Source organism: Aphelocoma coerulescens, chromosome 2, assembly GCF_041296385.1.
Source record: "Aphelocoma coerulescens isolate FSJ_1873_10779 chromosome 2, UR_Acoe_1.0, whole genome shotgun sequence".
In the NCBI taxonomy this organism is placed as follows: Eukaryota; Metazoa; Chordata; class Aves; order Passeriformes; family Corvidae; genus Aphelocoma; species Aphelocoma coerulescens.
Window position 1 is genome coordinate 2613931 of NC_091015.1, and position 19496 is coordinate 2633426.

General features: G+C 53.1%; 1 protein-coding gene across 4 annotated transcripts; it reads left to right on the plus strand.

Annotated features, from left to right (window-relative positions):
- Window positions 1–234: 234 nt before the first annotated feature.
- Window positions 235–18162, plus strand: HHATL (hedgehog acyltransferase like). 4 transcript variants are annotated; one of them, XM_069006270.1, is made up of 12 exons: window positions 235–450; window positions 2091–2241; window positions 2880–2947; window positions 3271–3384; window positions 3545–3739; window positions 4794–5003; window positions 8179–8350; window positions 9765–9909; window positions 10242–10277; window positions 10990–11191; window positions 13144–13285; window positions 14527–18162. In XM_069006270.1, the coding sequence occupies exons 2-12, from the start codon at window positions 2136–2138 to the stop codon at window positions 14649–14651; spliced, it is 1515 nt and encodes a 504-aa protein (XP_068862371.1). In that variant the 5' UTR covers window positions 235–450; window positions 2091–2135; the 3' UTR covers window positions 14652–18162. The 4 variants fall into 4 exon arrangements, with proteins under 4 accessions (XP_068862371.1, XP_068862373.1, XP_068862372.1 ...); XM_069006272.1 differs by lacking the exon at window positions 235–450 and adding an exon at window positions 1656–1672; XM_069006271.1 differs by lacking the exon at window positions 235–450 and adding an exon at window positions 1695–1939.
- Window positions 18163–19496: the final 1334 nt, after the last annotated feature.

Genomic DNA, 19496 nt, shown 5'->3' on the forward strand with positions numbered 1-19496 from the left:
TCGCAGGGCTAAAAGTGGGGACCCGAACCCCCCCTGGAGGGAGCCAGTCCCTGCCTGGTGCTGCCGTGCCCCGGGGCTCCCCGGGCCGGCTCCCCTGGCTCGGGGTGAGCTTTGGCAGCCAGCACGGGCCCTCTCAGCAGCTGCCGTGACAGACAGCTCCCGAGCCACCCCCCTCTGCAGTGCTGCTCTAAAATAAAAATACCTCCCGCCTGCTCCGCTCCACTCCCAGCCAAACTTCCTCCAGGGGCAAGGTGGGGGACGGCAGCCCAAAAATACACCCGCTCCCCCCGCCCCAAACCGGGCTGAGAGATGCTGTAGGGCAAGTCAGCGGCCCCCCAAACCCTCTGTAGTGTCCCCCTGTCCCTTTTCCCCCTCCTGCCCCCCCGTCGCGGTGCCGGACGCTGGATCCCCGACCCTCGCCCGCCTCCCCCCGCGGCCCCGGGGCTCAAGGTCAGTAGCGGGGAGCGATGCGGGGCTTGGGGGGGCCACGCTGCGGGTGGTGACACGCTGCTCCCGCAGCTCCAGCGCTTTCTGTCACCTCTGCCTGCCCCCACTGCCCGGCCGGGGTCCGGGGAGGGGAGCGGGGGGGATGAGGATGATGAGGATGATGAGGATGCTGCTGTCCAGCGGCCGCTCGGAGCTGCGGCGGGCTGTGCCGGGCCCTCCGCCCCCCGAGCCTCACTCGGCAGCCCGGGAGCGATCAGGAGTTAAAATTGTCCGAGGAGTCCCCGCCAGCCGCCTCGCCCCCGCGGGGTCGGTCCCCGCCGGCTCCTTTGCGGGGTGGCCTCACCCGCTCCCCGCAAAAAAAAAAAATAAAATAAAATAAAAGGAAGCTTTGAAAAGCGTGGGAATGAGGAAGAAAAGCTTTTTAAAGGCAGCTCCGTGCGTGCCCTCCCGCCGCAGGGGCACCGCAGCGCGGTGGCAGCGCCCGCCCGCAGCGGCCCCGCACCGGGAGTGACCGCGGGGCGACCCCCGAAATTCCCGCCGGGATGAGCCCAAAATTCCCCCCGGCAAACGCGTTTGATCCACGCCGGGGGAAGATGGGGTCACCCCGCATCGCTGCTAAGGACTCCCTTGCCCCGCTTAAAAACCTCGGCGACCAAACAAAAAATAAACGCTTGAAATTAAAACAATAATTTTAATATTATTTTAATTGCTCTATGGAATTATTTGAATAACCGCAGAAGCTTTGCGACGCGGATGCCAAAGCCGAGGGTGACCGAGGCTCCTTTTACGCCTTAATCCCTTCAGCGCTCTCAGGGATGGTGGCGGGTGGGGGGTGGCAGCGCCGGGGGAGGGTGTCCCTGTCCCGGTGTCCCTGTCCCGGTGTCCCTGTCCCCCCGCATCCCTCATCTCGCACCCCGCCTGCTCCAGCCCTGAGCCGCGTTTTGGCAGCTGCCGGACAGGCAGTGAGGAGGCTGCGGATCTGTAAGGCGCGTCTCGCCGAGGTTAATTAGCCTCGGCAGGAGTAATTAGCCCAGGGCTAATTGCAGGGCTGGGTGTCGCCATCCCCCGAGCGCTGCTGATGCCGCCGGGGGGCTCGGCGGCGTCTGCGGGGTCCTAAAGGCTCCTGGCCGGGACAAATGAGGGACCACGGGGCTTTGGGAGCCCCCCAAGAGCCGGAGGTTGGGCAAATGCCCAGCAGAAGGAGAGGCAGCCCAGGGCAGAGGAGGTGGGGAAACCCATCACGTCCCCTCCGCCAGTGGTGTCCCCGTGCTCTATCCTGGATCCCACTAGGAATTAGAGGTGGGGACATCAGAGACACGCTGGAGGAACCCCATCCTGGACAGCTGGCATCCTGGAACATCTCTGAACATCGCGATAGATGGGAAGAGCCCTCATCAGGAGCACCTGGCTGAGCTGCCCCAAATCCTGGTACCCGGGTGGGGTTTGCAGGAACCTCTTCGCACCTGAGTTGTGCCCCGGGGCTCAGCCGCAGGTGTGACCCTCTTCTCCTTCCCTTCAGCCTCCAGGGAAGCCCACAAAGCAGAGCTGGGGAGGAGCAGCAGGAATTCAGGGTGTTTGAGGAGTACGAGGGCATGTGAGCTCTCACTCCTGGTTTTCCTCCCTCTCCTGTCTCCCTTTCCCAGGTCTGGATCCCTCCCTCGTGCCGGCCGGGGCTGTGACCTCCCACCATGGGGGTTAAAGCGATGCTCCCCAGCTACGAGCTGGGGTTTTATGCTCTCGTGGTGACCTGTGCTGTGCTCTACAGCGGCAGCGGGATCTTCGAGGCATCCAGAGGTAACGCTCCCATCCCATCCCCGGGAGGGAGGATGGGTGTAAGGTGCCTGCTTTTACAGCTGTGGATACCAGCAGCAGATCCCTGGCTTTGATTGTTGTAGAGAACAGCTTGGAAATCCTTTTAAAAGGGATTTTTGCCTTGTTGCTTCCTTGTCCCTACTTCCAACTGCTCAGGGCAAGAGGCTGTGGGATGTCACAGGTCTCCAGGCAGTGCCAAAACAGGCAACCAGCACCCTGCCTGCACAGGGCTGATTCCCTTCTGTGTTTGTTTGTTTCTTGGGGGTTTTGTGTTTGTTTTGGTTTGGGATTTTTTTTGTTTGTTTGGGGGTTTTTAAATTTGTTTTTGACCTTTTGGGGAGTGTTTGTTTGTTTGTTTTTCGTTTGGAAGCCCACAAACCTGAAAATTTCATGTGGTCAGCCAGGGGATGTGTAGTGAGAAAAAAGCTTTGCTGAAAATTCCTGCAGAAACCTGTGGCCACTGACTATTTTGGTTGTCCATGGCAATCAGGCACTTTTGGGATGGGGCATTTGAGCCCTGCTAGCTCATTATGACAACGATGAAGGCTCCCTGCCTGGCTTGAAGACGGATCCCGTTTCCCAGAGCTGTTTCTCTCCCTGTAACTCTGGTTCTTTTGCAGACAGCATGAACAGAAAGGCCTTTCGGGATGGCATAAAGCCAGGCTGGCACTACTTCGGCAGGAAGATGGTGAGTGAGGAAGGGCTCGGGCTTTTCTAGCTTCAGACAGCCTGGTCAGTGGAGACACAGAGCTGGATTTCTGCTGCTGACACACTTTTGCAAAGTCCATGTAACTGGTATTTTTCTCCCTAAATTAGCGGGGAAACACCAGCCCTGCAGGGCTGTGGATGCTCCGCTTTGTGTGCGCTGGGACGAGCGACCTCTGCACGTCCCTCCGGGGTTTTATGTCCCAGCTAAAGTGCTCGGGAGTCCTTGGGTGGAAAATGGGCAGAAAAGGCTTTAAAAGTTGTGGGGCTGGGGGCAGTTTAAAGTGCCTGGTGCTGCTCCTGCAGGACGTGGCCGATTTCGAGTGGGTGATGTGGTTCACCTCGTTCAGGAATGTCATCATCTTTGCCCTCTCGGGACACGTCCTCTTCGGCAAGATCTGCTCCATGACTGTGCCACAGGTGAGCCACGGGTGTGGTGGCATGGATTTGAGAGCACCAGGGGTGGCCTGGCATCTGTGGCAGGGGTTTTGGGGGATGCTCTGGGGTGGGGGGACGTTCTGGGGTAGGGGGAGCAGGGTTGGGGCTTTCACCACGCTGACCACGGCCGCTCTCTCCCCAGCACCGGGCTGTGATGTACATGATCTACGGGGTCCTGGCCGTGCTGGGCAGCATGGGGCCAGTCTACCTGATGATCATCCTGTCCCACTGCCTGGTCCTCTACTCGGTGGCACTGGCCAAGCAGAAGTGGCTCTGCTACGTGGCCGGGCTCTGCAGCCTTGCCTCCTTCAAGGTGGAGCCATTTGGCTCGTGGCAGGTGGGTGCTGTCCTGGCTATGTGTCCGCCTCGTTTCCAGGCCATCTGGTGTCCATCTCCTTGGGTTTATCCCCAGGGAGGGCTCCAGGGGCAGCCCTAGACCCTGGTCATTTCTCCTGGCTGCATCAGAGCTCCCACAGCGTGTGAGAGGGAGGGGACTGCTCAGGTGCTGAGTTTGGGAATAAATCCCACAGCGACTATGCCATGTTGTTCCAGTACAAAGGGCATCTGAGTCCTTCTTGCTGCCCAGGCAACAACTTGTCAGCCTGTGGCTGCCCTGTGGCTCAGTTTCCCCAGCAGTAGCACACAGCTGGGATGGATTCAGCAATGCCCATCTTTTAGGTCACAGCCTAGTTAAGATTTTCTCTCACTGCTGGGTGGAGAAAAGCCCAGGAAGGACCTTATTAAAATATTCAGTCCCTCAGCAGGGCAATGTTACCTTTGCCTCTCCCTGCCACCAAAGATGTGTTCCTTCTCTCTCCATCAACCATGTGCTGGCTCTGCTTTACTCCCTGGGGACACCTGTGACAGGGTGACATTGCCACCCCAGACCAAAGCCTGCGTGACCAACAGCTGCTTGGTGACACCGCCAAGAGGATCTACCACTTCCTGACTGCTCTGAGCTGCAGGAGCCAGCTGGGAAATCGAGCCCCAGTTTTCTCTTTTCAGCTCATTAACTTCAGAGACAATTGGTGTCAGAGCATAATTAGAGGTTTTTCTTGAACTGAAAACTAAACTGACGGAGGTCAGGGTTAGACGAGATGTTAGGAAAAAATTCCTCCCTGGGAGGGTGGGGAGGCCCTGGCACAGGGTGCCCAGAGAAGCTGAGGCTGCCCCTGGATCCCTGGAAGTGTCCAGGGCCAGATTGGATGGGGTTTGGATCACTTGGGCTAGTGGGAGGGGTCCCTGCCCATGGCAGGGGGTGGCACTGGATGGGCTTTAAGGTTCCTTCCAACTCAAACCATTTCTGCTGCCCCAGGAGTGGTGTCCCCGAAAGTGAGGGAGCACAGAAGTGACACCACACTCCTGGTGGTAACTCTCTGTTTCTTGTCCAGAGTGGCTTTGTAACGGGGGCTTTTGATCTCCAAGATGTCCTTTTCTATGGAGGATGCACCTTCACCATCATGCGCTGCATGAGCTTTGCCCTCGAGAGCTCCAAGAAGGAAGAGGGCATCTACTCCATCTTCGACCTCCTCAAGTACAACTTCTACCTCCCATTCTTCTTCTTTGGGCCTGTCATGACGTTTGACCAGTTCCATGCCCAGGTGAGTGATCCTGAGGCCGGGCTGGAGCAGGACTTCTCCCCAGTTCTGGTTTTTTTTTGGTTTAATGTCTTAAAAAATCCACCTTTTGCCACAATGAAGGTGCAAATGGTTTTAGAACTTCTTGTGGTCACCTGTAGTCTGTGACTGTGCATTTTTGTGGGGAAAGGCATGGATTTTTAACCTTCTTTTTGGTTTTTTTTGGCCCTTTTCATTGACAATGGAGGATCTTGCTGTGATGTCCTTGCTCACTGGACATCTGCACTGCTCAGTGCCTCAGTTTCCTTGTGTTGTCACCCCAGGACCTTCATGTGGTGAGGGCCACATGTATGGTGCCCACCTCTGCAGGCTGTGGCAGCAAGGACAGTCTCCCATTTGCATCCAGCTGCTTCACCCAGGGAGCAGGAGCTTCCAGGAGTGGCCTGTGTGTCTTTAGACCAAGTAATTTCCCAGGAAATAAATAAGATTGGGTGGAAGGCTGAGTTCCAGCAATCAGGGGCTCCATGAAATACCCCAATGCCCCAAGTCTTTGCCTGTTCCATACAACCAAAGGAGCTTTTAGACGAGCAGACTCCAAACAGCTCTGGAAAACACCAGCAGAAGCCTGGGCTGGGACAAGCTGACCTCTGGAGCAGCTCCACAGTCCAAGATCCAGGAAACCTGCAGTGCTGTGTCCCCCCTCACTCATCCCACCTCAACCTCCTTCTACACCAAGGATCAGCCTTGGCCACCAAAGCAAACTGGTGATGCTGGAAAAGGGAGGTGTTTGGTCAGCACTGATGCTGTGGAGGATTCCTACCCTGCCCCTGGGTCCTTCTGCAGAAGAACAACTACATCGAGTTTTGGACCCAAATTGATGCCTGGGTACAAGAATGTTTTGGAAAAACATTTGTGAATTCAGAGGAAAAACCAGCCCAGGCTGGGGGAGAGCAGCCAGAGCCTCATGGTGAGGAGAAGATCAAAGACTCACCAGCCCAGCACCTTCTCTCATGTGTGGGGCTGGTTCTGGTTGCCTAAGAAAGGCATGGGACCAGCATGAGCCATGATCCAAGCCCTGCTCCTTTCCTGCTCATCACCTGTGGAATTAACAACCTCATGGTGCCTCTAAAAAGGAACAAGCGCCCTTGGATCTCCCTGGGCATATTAAAAAGGATTTTTAGAGCATTTGACCCCGAAGGTCAGCTCTGGTGTCCCCTTCAGGGATGCAGCCAGGTCCCTATAAATGAGGATGTTAAACTCCCCATGTCTCCAACACCTGAACTCCCACTGCTCCTGCAGAGCTGGATCCAGGGGGAGTTTTATTTCCTGCTCCTTTGCACAGCCCCTAATCAGGATGTCTAAAGCCACTTAACGAGCAATTCCCGTCTCTGCTTCTTCAAACGCTCACCCCAAAGGCACAAGGATTAAGTCTCCAACCCCTTTCCCCTGCCCTGGCCAGGGGTCCTGGCTTGGCCTGGCCACCACTGCCATCTCCTGGCTACATCCCCCCTGCACTGCTGGAGCTGCGGTTGGCTGCAGAGGTGTTAATTGCCCAAGAGCAATTAGGGCAGGAGGCAGATAGAGCCCTTCCCCAGGGTGGGATGCATGGCCCAGTTAGAGATCTGATCTGTCCCTTTGGATCCTACTGGTCCTACATCCTGGTGGAGCTCTTGCATCCCTATGTGAGATGGGAACTCACCTGTACCAGGTCTTGGCCAGCCAAATTTGGGTGGAGAAGCATCTTTCTTAATGAGATCAAGGGAACAAATTCCCTTCTATAGGGTTGGGAATGTGGGGGACACAGCCCTGATCCCGAGGGGGTGGTGGCCAAGTGCTGGCACCACACACAGACACGAGGATGAGAGGAAACAACCTCAAGTTGCACCAGGGGAGGCTTGGATTGGATATTAGGAATAATTTCTACAATTCAAGCATTGGAACAGGCTGCTGAAGGTATTTCAAAGATGTGTGGATGTGGCACTTGGGGATGTGTTTTAGTGATGGGCTTGGCAGCGCTGGGTTAATGGTTGGACTCAATGATCTGAATGGATTTTTCCAACCTCAGCCATTCTGTGATTCCATGGAAGGAGGGTTCTGTGTCCTCCCACACAGCTTCACGGCAGACCCTGTCCTCCCTCAGCTCAGGGTCCAGCGACCTCTTTGTATCCTTAAAGCACCTGGTACTTAACAGACACAAACAAAAATCTGGCAGAGGCTTTAATTCTCAGGAATCATCTGGATTTGACAACAGGGCTGGTGCAGCAGCCTGTGGATTATGCAGGGAGAGCTCCCACCTCTCTCACGGAATAAAGGGGAAGTAATAAACATAAGAGGATTTTGAATACAGCAGCAATTTTACGGCGATGCGGGGAAGCAAGGACACGGCTCTGCCCCGTGTAATCCTGAGAGCTCGCTCTGGTGATATTTATATGACAACAACCAGAGATGTGACAGCTCCTGGAGGCAAACCCCAGCCCCTGTTCATGCAAGACATAGCAGAGATGGAATCCCCATCAATCAGGTCCCACCGATTCAGGATGGCCCCTCGAGCAATTCTCCCTCTCACTGACAGCCGGAGTCCGCAGCAGGAGCTTCAGAGAGCGTCAGTTCTCCTCCTTCTCCCAGATGACCCTGGACAAAAATACAGCAGAGCTGTCAGGTTGGGATTCCAACCCTGGAATCCATCCTGGAGATGTGATGGGTGCCAGCATTTGCTCCCTCTTAGTGACCTGTGCAAGGGGCTGTCCTGAAGCAAAGTTGATTTTCTGAGCACGTTGCTGCAGAATGAGCATGAAACCCTGGGAGCTCCCTGGTCAGCGTGGATTTCACCACACCTGGAGTCCTGAGTACAGCCAGACCTGTCACTGCTGTGTCTCACCACATGCCTGCTCTGCTGGAAACCCCAGAGATGGGACCAGGAGGGTGATGTAGGAGAAACATCCCTGCTGTCCTCAGCATGGGAGGTGTGGGAGGGGTGCTCTGGGTGACATATGTCCTGCTCCTCGTGGATGTGCTCACCTGAGCCAGTCCTTGGGTCTTCCTTAACCAGTGGAAATTTGGGCCACATAGACCATGGTATGATTTCTAGAGGCGAGTGATGAATCCATTCCTACTTGGACTTGACCATCCTTCTGGATGAAGGAATGCTGCCCGTCCTGTCCCTGCCCTCAGCCCCACCCTGGTTTGTCCCTCCCTGCAGGTGAGCACCCGAGAGCTGAGGCGCAAGGACGACGAGATGAAGAACATCCGAGTCAATGCCCTGCTCCATGCTGGGGCCATCGTGGCTGTGGACATCTTCTTCCACTTCTTCTACATCCTCACCCTCCCTTCCGACCTGAAGTTTGTGAACCGCCTCTCGGACTGGTCCTTGGGTGAGTGGCCGTGCTTGGGCACGTTCACCCCTGTACTCAGCTCCAAAGCAGTGGTGAGTGATCCAGATCTCCATCCACCCCCCTTGAGAGGCTTTGGGAATGTCTGTGTTGGCCAGGTTTGAGTAAAGAACCCCTCATCCTCCCCCTGGCCACGCGCAGAGCTGGGGTTGGGCAGCCCTGGAAAGGACACTTGGTGTTGGTCTGAGCTTTTCACAGGGTAAATTGTTTAGTTTGGGGTTTAAGAAGCTGAGCACCAAGACATTTTTGTTGCCTTTGGACTGCAAGAGGGCTCAGCACCTCCAAAAAATCAGCAGGGCACAGCAAACCACGTGCAGAAAGGCAAAGCCTGAGTGCGTGTAAGGAATGGTGCCCACAGAGCGGTCAAACACTGGAGTAGGTGCCCAGATGGGTTACAGGTGATCCCAAAAGAGTCATATTCAACACTTAAAAGAACAATGTCCAGAGCAACAAACCTCTCTTTAAAGTTGGGTGTTCTCCAAGCAGGGCTGGACTAGAGATTTCCAGAAGGCAAATTCCCAGGATAAGTGATGGTAGCAGCACTGGCCTTCGGCTGGCAGCTGGATGGAGGATTCCAGCTGGTCAAATCCATGTCTGATGGCAGCATTTCGGACACCACCACGCAGCAGAGGAAAAGCAGGGGCTGGAGGAGCCTCTTGTCTCTCCAGAGTGGCATCTGGAGGCCAGGATAAAATCCTAACGCAGCTGGAATGTCACTAACATTGCTTTAGGATGCCCCAAGAGTCCTGGAAGGACTGATCCCAGGTTACTCCAGAGGGAGCTGAGCTCTTCTGACTGACCACCCCTGCCTGGCCCACGGTGGGAGCACCCCTTAGTGTGGGAGCTGGATCCCACCAAGATGGGCGCATTTTAGCTCCTGTTTGCAGAGGCATTTGGAATCTTTAGTGGCTGTTCCTGCAGGGTTTGTTCCCCAGTGTCAGACACCTCTTTAAATCAGAGGTTCTGGCCCTGGCTCTGCTGTAACATCGACATTACATCCATGGCCAGAGGGAGCCAGGGTGGGAGGAATTTTGATGGAGGTGCCAAAAAAACCTCAGAGGTCAGACCTGAGAACTGTGATAATTTCATCACAGCTTAACAAGCCTCCGAGGGAAGGAACAATGACGGAATAAATGACTGTATAAACAGAATTTCTTCACCAAGACCAATAAGCAGTTTGCTCCCAAATACCTCAAAAGGAGATTGTGCTTTGGTTCAAGCCTCTTAAAAAACTTAGTTTCAAAAGATTTGCTGGTCCAACACAGCAGTGAGTGTCTTCTTGATGCTATATTTGTTGCAATAGACTCCATACTCCCATGGGCCATGGTATCCCCAGAAATCCTGATGCATCATTCCATGCTCCTTTCCCCCCGTTTGACTCCTATTTTTGCTCCAGCTGGCCTGGCCTACTCCAATTTGGTGTATGACTGGGTGAAAGCTGCTGTCATGTTTGGGGTCATCAACACCATCGCCAGACTGGACCACCTGGACCCACCCCAGCCCCCAAAATGCATCACCATGCTCTACATCTTTGCCGAAACGTGAGTACCCCGCGAGCATGAACGAAGAGCGTTTGAGAACCAGGGAAGGATACCTGGGCTGTCCTGGGCAGCTGGTCTGTGAGTTGGAGACCACCTGAAATTGTAGTCTAGACCTGGCCATAGCCCAGGGAAGTATTTGCTTCCAGGCAGGAAGCAAAAGATAAGGAGAGAAGTTAAACCCCATCTATAATGGCAGCGGTCCAAGGAAGGAACATGGAGGACCTCTGTGAGCAAGGTCCAAGTTGTGCCTTGCCAGGGGATTGGGTGTTTTCTCTGTTTTAACAGGTTTCTATTGTCATTGTGTGTTTTAACATGTCCTTATCCTGTTTTAGGCATTTTGACAGAGGGATTAATGACTGGCTGTGCAAGTAAGTGTCCGATCCACCACCTCTGGTCTGGTTCAGGGTCTTCCCTTCCATCCCAGAGCAGTGAAGCATCACATGCTGTTCATCCCAAAGCTGGGCTGTCCTGTCTTCTGGATAAATGCCACTGTTTGCTCTGTTTAACGCCAAACCCATTGAATTTATTGCACAAAGAGCAACAGCCCCCTCCTCCAAAACTAGGAATAGAAGAGTCCTGTCCCAAAATCCCTGTAAGTCTGGTGGGTTTAGCATTCCCTCAGAGGAGGAAGAGCCAGGTTTATGTTTCTCTAGGAGGAAAGGGGAACTGAGTCCTGTAGCTCCATCTGCATCTCCCTCAGCCCTTCACCTCCCTTCATCCATGAGTTCACCCCAGCAAACCTGTACTGAGGGAGGTGGCTGCTCTGCGATAAGACCCTGAGGGCCAGCAAGTCTGAGAGAGCCTGCAGCTCCAGAGACCCCAAGTTCTAGCAAATTTTACCTGCCAGAGGGGGAAAGGTGGATATTTTGTCCTCAAGCATTTATAGGTTTGTAGGAACAGAAGTCACAAGCGGTTGGGGCACAGCAAAAATCAGTTTATTGCAAGAATGTGTCAGCAGAACATCCTCCCTGTTTTACTGGGGTGTCCTGGACTGACCTGCCTGTGAGGAGCTTGGGAAAAGAGACTCCAGAGGGGTGTCCCAGACTACAGGGAGCACCAACCACCTTCCCTGGCCCTTAGATACGTGTATGACCACATTGGAGAGAACCACGACAACATCCTGAAGGAGCTGGTGGCCAGCATTGCCACCTTTGCCATCACCACGCTGTGGCTGGGGCCCTGCGAGGTCGTTTACATCTGGTCTCTCGTCAACTGCTTCGGCCTCAACTTCGAGCTCTGGGTGCAGAAGTTCTTCCAGCTGGGGCCCTTCGCCAGGCTGGAGGTGAGGAGCTTGGCTGCAGTGGGGATGGGGAGAGGACAAGGGGGCTGGGGACAAGCTCTGGTGCTGGAAAATATCCGTAACTGGAGGGAACTGATGCTGGTTTGTAGGAGTCAGATTTTCAGCTGAGGCTGAAGAGCAGAATCCCTGAGGATGCCATGAAGCTCCATGGCCTGGCCTCCTGCGTGGAGACCTGAAGCTCTTTTCCTGTGGCATTTAAAATCATGGAATCATTAAGGCCAAAAGATCATCAAGTCCAACTGTCAACCCAGCACCACCACCGTGTTCACCACTAAACTGCATCCCTAAGTGCCATAGCCACACGTTTTTTTGAACATTTCCAGGGATGGTGACATCCCTGGACAATCCTTGGGATCAGCTACTGAGCTCTGCAAGGGAAGCACGGTCCTGGTGCTCTGTGTCCCTTCATTTTATGCACTTTGTCACCCACCCACGGCACACTCCTGCCCCTGTGATGCTTCACAGGAAATTTAGGTTGGGGTGGAGATTCCAGAGGGAAAAAAGAGGTCCAAGAGAAGCAGGAATGCATCTCCAATGAGGCATCAAAGTGCCAAAGATGGACACAAAATATGAGGTCTGTCCTTGGAAATATGTTTATGCACATGGGGGTAACCCATGGGAATATTCCATGGGGAATGTCCATATTCTATGATCCTGTGGGGAAGTGTTTATATATTTCCTTATGGGAATAATTTGTTCTTCTTGTTCTACAAAGCATCTTGGCATTCTCAGTGGTTTTGATCTGATTTCTTTTAAAAGCAAGTGTTTAGATGCTAGAAAAAATGATTTTCAAAACACTCCAAAGCTTAGTGCCCTGTCTCTGTTTGGGACCAAGGTGTCTCAGGGACATACTGGAAACAAAACTTAGGGAACTCCATCCTGGAAACAGTTATGTTCCTTATTTCTTTTTCCCAATCTAAAGTCTGGAGCTCCTAAACTGGGTACATAAAGATCTATTTTTAATAAAAACCATGGAGAGCAATCCTCCTGTTTGCTCTCCTTGTTGAACTCCTAATCAGATTAAGGCTCTCTCAGGCAGTGAAATCTCCTTCCCTGCGGCACCACAATTCCCAGCACTAAGTGGCCTGGGGATTCACCGTGCTCTTTGAGGGCTGCTATAAACTCCTTCCCTGCTCCACTCACAGCAGCTGATCCTGAAGTTTATGTGCCAGTGACAATTTCACTCTGCTGCTGCTGTTAGTTTTGAGCTTTTTTTAATTTTTTAATTCCTAAGAAAATATTTTTACCAGGACCCAGGAGTGATTTGCACGTAGGGCTAATAATAATCCTGGGATACAACAGATTCTTCTGCCTTGAGGAGTGGCTTACCCAAGGCAAGAGGTGGAGAAAGCAGGACTCAACTATTTCATTTTAAAGGGGCTCTGAGAGAACTGGAGAGGGACTTGTGAGAAGGATGCGGAGGGACAGGACAAGGAGAAATAGATTTAAACTGATAGAAGTCAGGGTTAGAGGGGATCTTGGGAAGAAATCCTTCCCTGTGAGGGTGGGGAGGCCCAGGCACAGGGTGCCCAGAGAAGCTGTGGCTGCCCCTGGATCCCTGGCAGTGTCCAAGGCCAGGCTGGATGGGGCTTGGAGCAGCCTGGGATGGTGGAAGGTGTCCCTGCCCATGGCAGGGGTGGCACTGGATGATCCTTAGGGTCCCTTCCAACCCAAACCACTTCATGTGTCTGTGATTCTACAATTATCATGAAACTATCTGACATCTTGTCCTTACCCATGGGACACAGTCCAGAGTCCCTCATGCACCACAGCAGAAGTTTTGCCTTGTTCTCATATTTCTTTGTCCCAGAGGCACTAAAGGCTGCTCTGATTTTTGCCTCTTCTCTGGGATCCCAGCTGGAGTTTCCTGGAGTTGCACTGGTCCCCCTCTTTCCTTACAGACCCTTTTCCCTCTGCTCCTCTCCTCTCCACAGGCCAAACTGTCAGGGGCCATGTCTCGGCGGATCAGGGCAGCTTTTGGGGCGGTGAACTTCTGGGCCATCGTCCTCTACAACATCCTGGCTCTCAACAGCCTGGAGTTTGCACTGCTGGTGACCAAGAGACTCCTCGTGATGGGTAAGGTGCTGCCAGCCTTCCCCACTGAGAGACCCCTGTCTTAATGGGGGGACACTGGTACAGGAGCTGAGGACTGGGATTTTGAGTCCTTGTGGGTCCGAAGTGTCCTGGCCACTGGCTCGTGGCTGCTCCCAATGTCCTTAATTCTTATGTGAAAAGTGCAGGCAGTGGTTTCTTAGCCCCCACGCTCCTCACTGAGTGTTCTGTGGTACCAGCCGCCTTCCAGGTGTGCTTGTACAGCTCCTGGCACAGCCTGACACCGGTTTAGGCTCCCTGGAGCACTGCAAGGGTCACATTCACCTCACCCAGCAGGGCTGAGGCCCTGCCTGTGAAACAGTCCCCTTACTGGAGAAAGGGATCCACTCGTCCTGCCTCATTTCCTCTGCTTGGGCAGACGTTCCTGCATCATCCTGAGGGTGACAGGTACAAATCCTCATCCTGCAGTCTGCACATTTCTAATCAGTGGGTTGTGGCACTATTTTGAAGTCTTCTTGAGCTATAAATAACCATCCTCTCTGGGATGGGGCTGGCGTAGGGAATGGATAATGTCACGCTCTGGGCTCTGTGTGCCAGGAGTGCCTGCCTGCTGAGCTCGCTGGCTTTTGCTGGTTGCATTATTCATTGCAGAGGTCCTGTTTTAGCAAGAACAAACCCTGGATCCACCTCTCTGCTGTGGATACCGGATTTGTGATTGCAAACACCGTCAGACCCTTCCTAAGTGGAGGGAGAGCTTCAGGCTCTGTCACTGACGTAGGTGACAAAAATATGTATTTTCCTGGGTGGACACCGCGTCCCCACTAAGTCCAGGGCAAGGCTGGGCTTGATCCTCAGCATCAGTGGGGCCCAAAGCTTCCAGAAGGTCACAGTGTTGAGTCACAATGGACACGGGCAGGTTCAATGGGCAGAAAGTCAACCATGATGTCTGAACTTGGGGAGCAGAAGGATTTCTGGGGGTAAGAGGGGCTCGAAGCCCCTCCAGCATGTCCCCACGTTAGCTGCAGTCCATGGTGCCTTGGTGGGCTCAGGCACCAAGCTGAGCTTCATCTAAAATCAGATTCTGAGGATTTCCCTCTTCTCTTGGTGAAGCTGCAGGGCTGGATCTAGGATGAAAAATGTCATTGGCCATCGTGAGCTTGTGGGACCTCCCAAACCCACCTGAGAGGCAGCTGTGCTGGTGAAGAACTGGCATTGTTAGGCAAGCTAACAGCCCCTGGATGACCATGTCTCCCTCCCTGCTCTAGGCTTCCCTGTCAGCACCTTGTCCATCTGGTTCATCACGTACTGCGGAGTGCAGCTGATCAAGGAGCGCGAGCGCATCCTGGCCATCGAGGAGGAGGAGAAGGGTGACAAGGCAAAGGTGGAGTAGGGGAGGCACCAGCAGGCTTGTCCCGAAGCCTTGTCCCCTTCCCAGCCACTGCTGCCAGGCCAGCCACTGGCCAGGGCTCTCCAAGCCCTCCTGGCAATTGGACTGCTGTAGCTCATCCACGTAGAAGTCACCTGGAAGGCACAGGTCACCCCCTTGCTGCAGGAAAGATTTTCCATCAGGCACAGTGGGCATTTCACAGGCTCCCCAGGCATGGCAGGATGCTGAGGCAGCTCCCAGGACATTTCTTTCATGCCAGAGCCATGCCCATGAATTTTCTGACCCTCTGACATTGTGCAGGCCTGGAGATTTCACCCCACAACACTTGGTCCACCAGCACTGGACTCTTCCACAGCCCATGTCGCCCAGAGGAGACTCTCTAGGTCCCATGGCTGGAGCTTTTAGGGTCCTGCACTGCTGGATCTGAGAATGAAGTGGCCACCAGAACCACCCTGCTGTGGCACGTGCCCTGGGACTCAAGCCAAACCCCACCTCTATTTCTTTATATGCCGCCGACAAAGGTCTAAGCTCACATTCCTGCCCATGGCTGAGGGACAGAACGTGCTGTAGCCAACCCTTGCTCATCTCCAGTCACTCATCCCTTTCCTCAGCTGCCTTTGGTGTGCCAAGCCCACGGCTGTAGGGCTGAGTGAGCACACAGGTAAATACAACCAAAGGAGAAAAACCCTGAGTCAAGGGCAGGGACTTGGGGCTGGGTGGTGGAGGGAAAGCCCACGGGAGACTCCTTGGAGAAATAGACTTTGGGAGTGTGTGAAACACGGTGCCTTGGGGGAAAGGTGGGTTTGTAACTGAAAAATAGCTCTGGCTCTCTTGCACTTTAGAGTAACTCTCAGTGGCCTTATGTCTGAGTCACATCAGTGTTTGGTGAGGGCAGGATCCAGACCCCTTTGCAATGAGGGTCCAGACTCTTGGTGCATCCCTGTGGATGAAACGGGATGGGTTCCTAGCCAGCTTTCAGCTCTGCCAAAGTAATTTGTGAAGTCCTTGATAAATGTCACTTATTTATGTAGCCAATAAATGTTGGATAACTCTGGCACCTGCTGCTCATCCCTGCTACGCTGCTGTGCTGCAGGTGACACCTCCGGCAACGCCCGGCCACCGGAGCTGAGAGGGCAAGGATCTGTTTGCAGGTCCTCACCTGCCCCCCAAAAACAGTGACACAAGGTATTTCTGACTTCAGCAGAAACCCTCCTTGGTGGCATCACCAGACTGAAGGTTGGGCTGCAGCTCGATTCATACCTTTAATTTGACTCTGCTTCCATATGTATGTTGAGCCTGTGGCCAGCAAACTGTCACCCATATGGGTTTTGGGTTAGAAGCCGGGTTTGTTTTATTTCTGGCAGCCTGACTAACAATGCTGGGAGTCAGGGGCAGGTATTGTGCCTTGGTGGGATCTCGTCACGTCCCCAAAACCTCTCCAGATGCCAGGCACATCCCTTTTTGACACATCTATTGCTGCTGGACTTTTTGTAGGTGTTTCTTGGCATCTCCATTATTCCAGGTTTATTTTTTCCATCCAAACAGCTCTGCCACCATGTGCTTCCTGCAGGGTTAAATTAATCTCTTCCCCTCCCTGGGGGTGTCCTTGCACAGGTGGCACCACCCTGAGGTGCCGAGACCCGAGGGCTCTGTCACTGTGGTGGCTCAGCTCAGCTCTGCGGCTGCCTGGGAGGACAGAGTCACCTCCCAGTGCCGAAGTGGGTGACTCACATGGCAAAGCCCAGTGACTCTGCACTGCCCTCCTGACTTGGATACTCCAGGAGAGAAAATAGCCCATTCACTAAGGGTCTATATTTACCCAGCAGCTGCATCTGCTGAAGCTGCCAGAAGGAGATAATCTCAGAGACCAGCCAGCGAGTGATTTGTCAGAGACACTTTGTGGGAGAATTTGGGCTTTGTCCTCCTTTTCCAGGAGTTGTCCCTTCAGCTTTCACTGCTCTGACAAGCCCAGGAGGTCTGGTGGGGCAGGAGCACCCTGGTGCTATCTCAACCAGCTCAGCCTTGCACAGAACACCCTCAGAGTCACTGAATGCCTCTGTAGGATGGGATTTATCCATTGCTCATCTCTCTGGAGGAGAGCATCTCATCTGCTCTGGTTGTTGCCTGCCCCTTCATAAAATTCAACCAAGAAGCCAAGAAAAGCAATTATTTATTGCAATTAAATTCCCAGTTAATAGTGTGGCACTGGACACTTTCTTGTTCAGGCTGACATGGCTAAAATTCCTGCATTCATCCTTTTTGTTCTAACATTTTGTAGGGGAGGGAGTGATCCTGCAACACTGCATCCCTCTAGGATGTATCCATGTATCCTCACTGTCGTGGTTTAATCCCACACAGTTTCTCACTCACTCACTCCCCCTCGCCCTGCCATAAGGAGGAGAATCAGAAAGAAGAGGTAAACAGGTAAATCTGTTGAGATAAGAACAGTTTAACCTTTGAAATCAAACATAGTGATGATGATGATAATAATAATGATAAGAAGAGGAGAAAGAGCAACAGAACCCAAGAGAAACAAGTGATGCACAACACAATTGCTCATCACCCACTGACTGGCACCCAGCCTGTCCCTAGACAGCAAGCTGGCTCCCTCCTGGGTAATTTCCACAGTTTATATACTGGGAATGATGTTCTTTGGAAGGGAATACTCCTCTGACCAGATCAGATCAGCTCTCCTGGCCACGCTGCTTCCCAGCGTTTGGTGCAGCTCCTCACTGGCAGAGCGTGAGACATGGAAAATCCTTGACTCAGGGTGAGAATGACTCAGCAAGACCCAAAACATGGGTGAGTTATCAACATTATCCCCATCCTGACTCAGGAAAAACACAGCACTGAAGGAGGAAAATTAACTCTGTTCCAGACAAAACCAGGACGTTCACCCTCTCCCATGTCCTGGGGGGACTATTGCCCACCTGGGAACACACTTAATGACTGGTCATTGGAAATCCCTGGCTGTGGCCCTGTCAGGTCTGGGGCACAGTGCACCCAGGCTCTTGGAAAACCAGGGCTGCTTCCCCAAGCCTTGGAGCTGCTCCAGCTGCTGAGCAAAGCCACTGATGCCCATGGAGTCTCCAGAGCAGGTTTGGGACCAGCACAGTGCCCTTTCCCTGGGTGAAACACAAACCTGGGAGATGCCAGAGACCCACCAGGTCCCAGAGCTCCTCTGGGAAGGGCTGTAGCTGCATTTTAGCAATGGCATCTTCTGGGGTGGGGAATTAGGAAGCCAAACTCAGATGTCAGCACAACGAAAAGGAAAACAACTCAGGGCTCAAGGGTGATTAAAGGCAGAGGGTGGGGGGAAATCCTGGCTGGTGGCACAACAACACAGGATTAAAGTTGGGATGGCTCAGAGCTAATGCAGAGGGAGCAGAGAGAGGAGGAGGGGGGTGTCCAGCCCCAGATGTCAGGGAGCAAAGATTCCTGAAGTTCGACCCAGTTCAAAGATCAGCACTCGGCGTTTGATCCCATCACAGATGAGCAGCACAGAAGAGCTTATGATGTGAGCTCTGAAAACAGCTTGAGATTATTTCCCTGCTATATTGGTACTTCCCAGATGCTGCTGGAACCACACCAGTACAGAAGGGCTTCATACCAGTATAGCTCCCTCCCTCTTCCCACTTCTAGAGATAACCACCATGGCAACTTTTATAAATCCATCCGTGCCAGGGTAAGGGGTTATGTGGCTTTAAATACACCAAGAATAGTGGCTAATATTTTTTCATAGACTTAATTAAATCGTTAATTAAATCTGTGCCATCACTGAGTGTCAGACAGCCCAGAGGGTCCACAGTAAGAGATAAAACAGACTCATGCACAAGTTTTACTCTAGGTATAAATAATTATAGCTACTCTGCTCGCCCGTGTCTGTCAAAACTAATTTGCTTTTTTATAAGCTCCGTGGGAATAGCTGGACCTGGACTGGCCATTTCAAGGCCCATGGGACTTCCTAGACATCCATGGGCAGGCAAGCAGGACACAAGAGCCACTGGAGAACTCAGCCACTATGGAGCATTGGCTCCAGGCCAGGCAGGTTGTCCTGCTGTGGCTCTAGACTTCATCATGGGGGTGATGAACCAGAAGATCAGAGCAGGATGCCCTCAATTTACTAGAAGGTACTTGTGTTTAGATGTCTTAATCTGTGAGCTGAAGCCCACCATTGCATTTCCTTTGCTTCTATTCTGCCTCAGATACTCTCTCTGTCACCAGGATCTGGAAAAGATGGATTTATTGGTGCCAAGGTACTCAGAGATTGTGCCACTGGGACCCATTTGCAGGTATGATGGAGTCACAGAATCAGTGAGGCTGGAAGAGAGGCCTGGGATGGACTCCCGCCTATGATTGAACCAGACCATGGCACTGAGTGCCACGTCCAGTCTTTCCTTAAACACCTCCAGGGGCAGTGACTCCACCACCTATTGCAGGGAAAAAGAGCCATCCCTCTCCCACAGCCCTCAAATCTCCTACTTTAGTGAGAATTTTAAAATAACTTCCAGCACAGGTCTCATATCCCATACAGGGCTGTAATTAAACAGCTCTACCTCCATTTCCCACCCCCTTCCAGACCCCTGAAAAGTGACTCTAGAGGAGAATAAAGGACAAACCTGTGCAGCAAAGCAGCCCTGGGTGGGAGCTGGCTGGAGTTTGGGATGCCACAAAGCCCACATAAGACCCTCCCTTAGTGCATCCTTCCAGCTTTGACCTCACAGGCTATTTTTAGCACAGCTAAAGGTCCAGCACTTTCGGAGCAGCCCGTTTAGCATCATCAGGAGGAAGTCCCAGCCTTGCCATCCATGACCCAAAAGGCAGATTGGGCTGTTAGACTCACCCAGA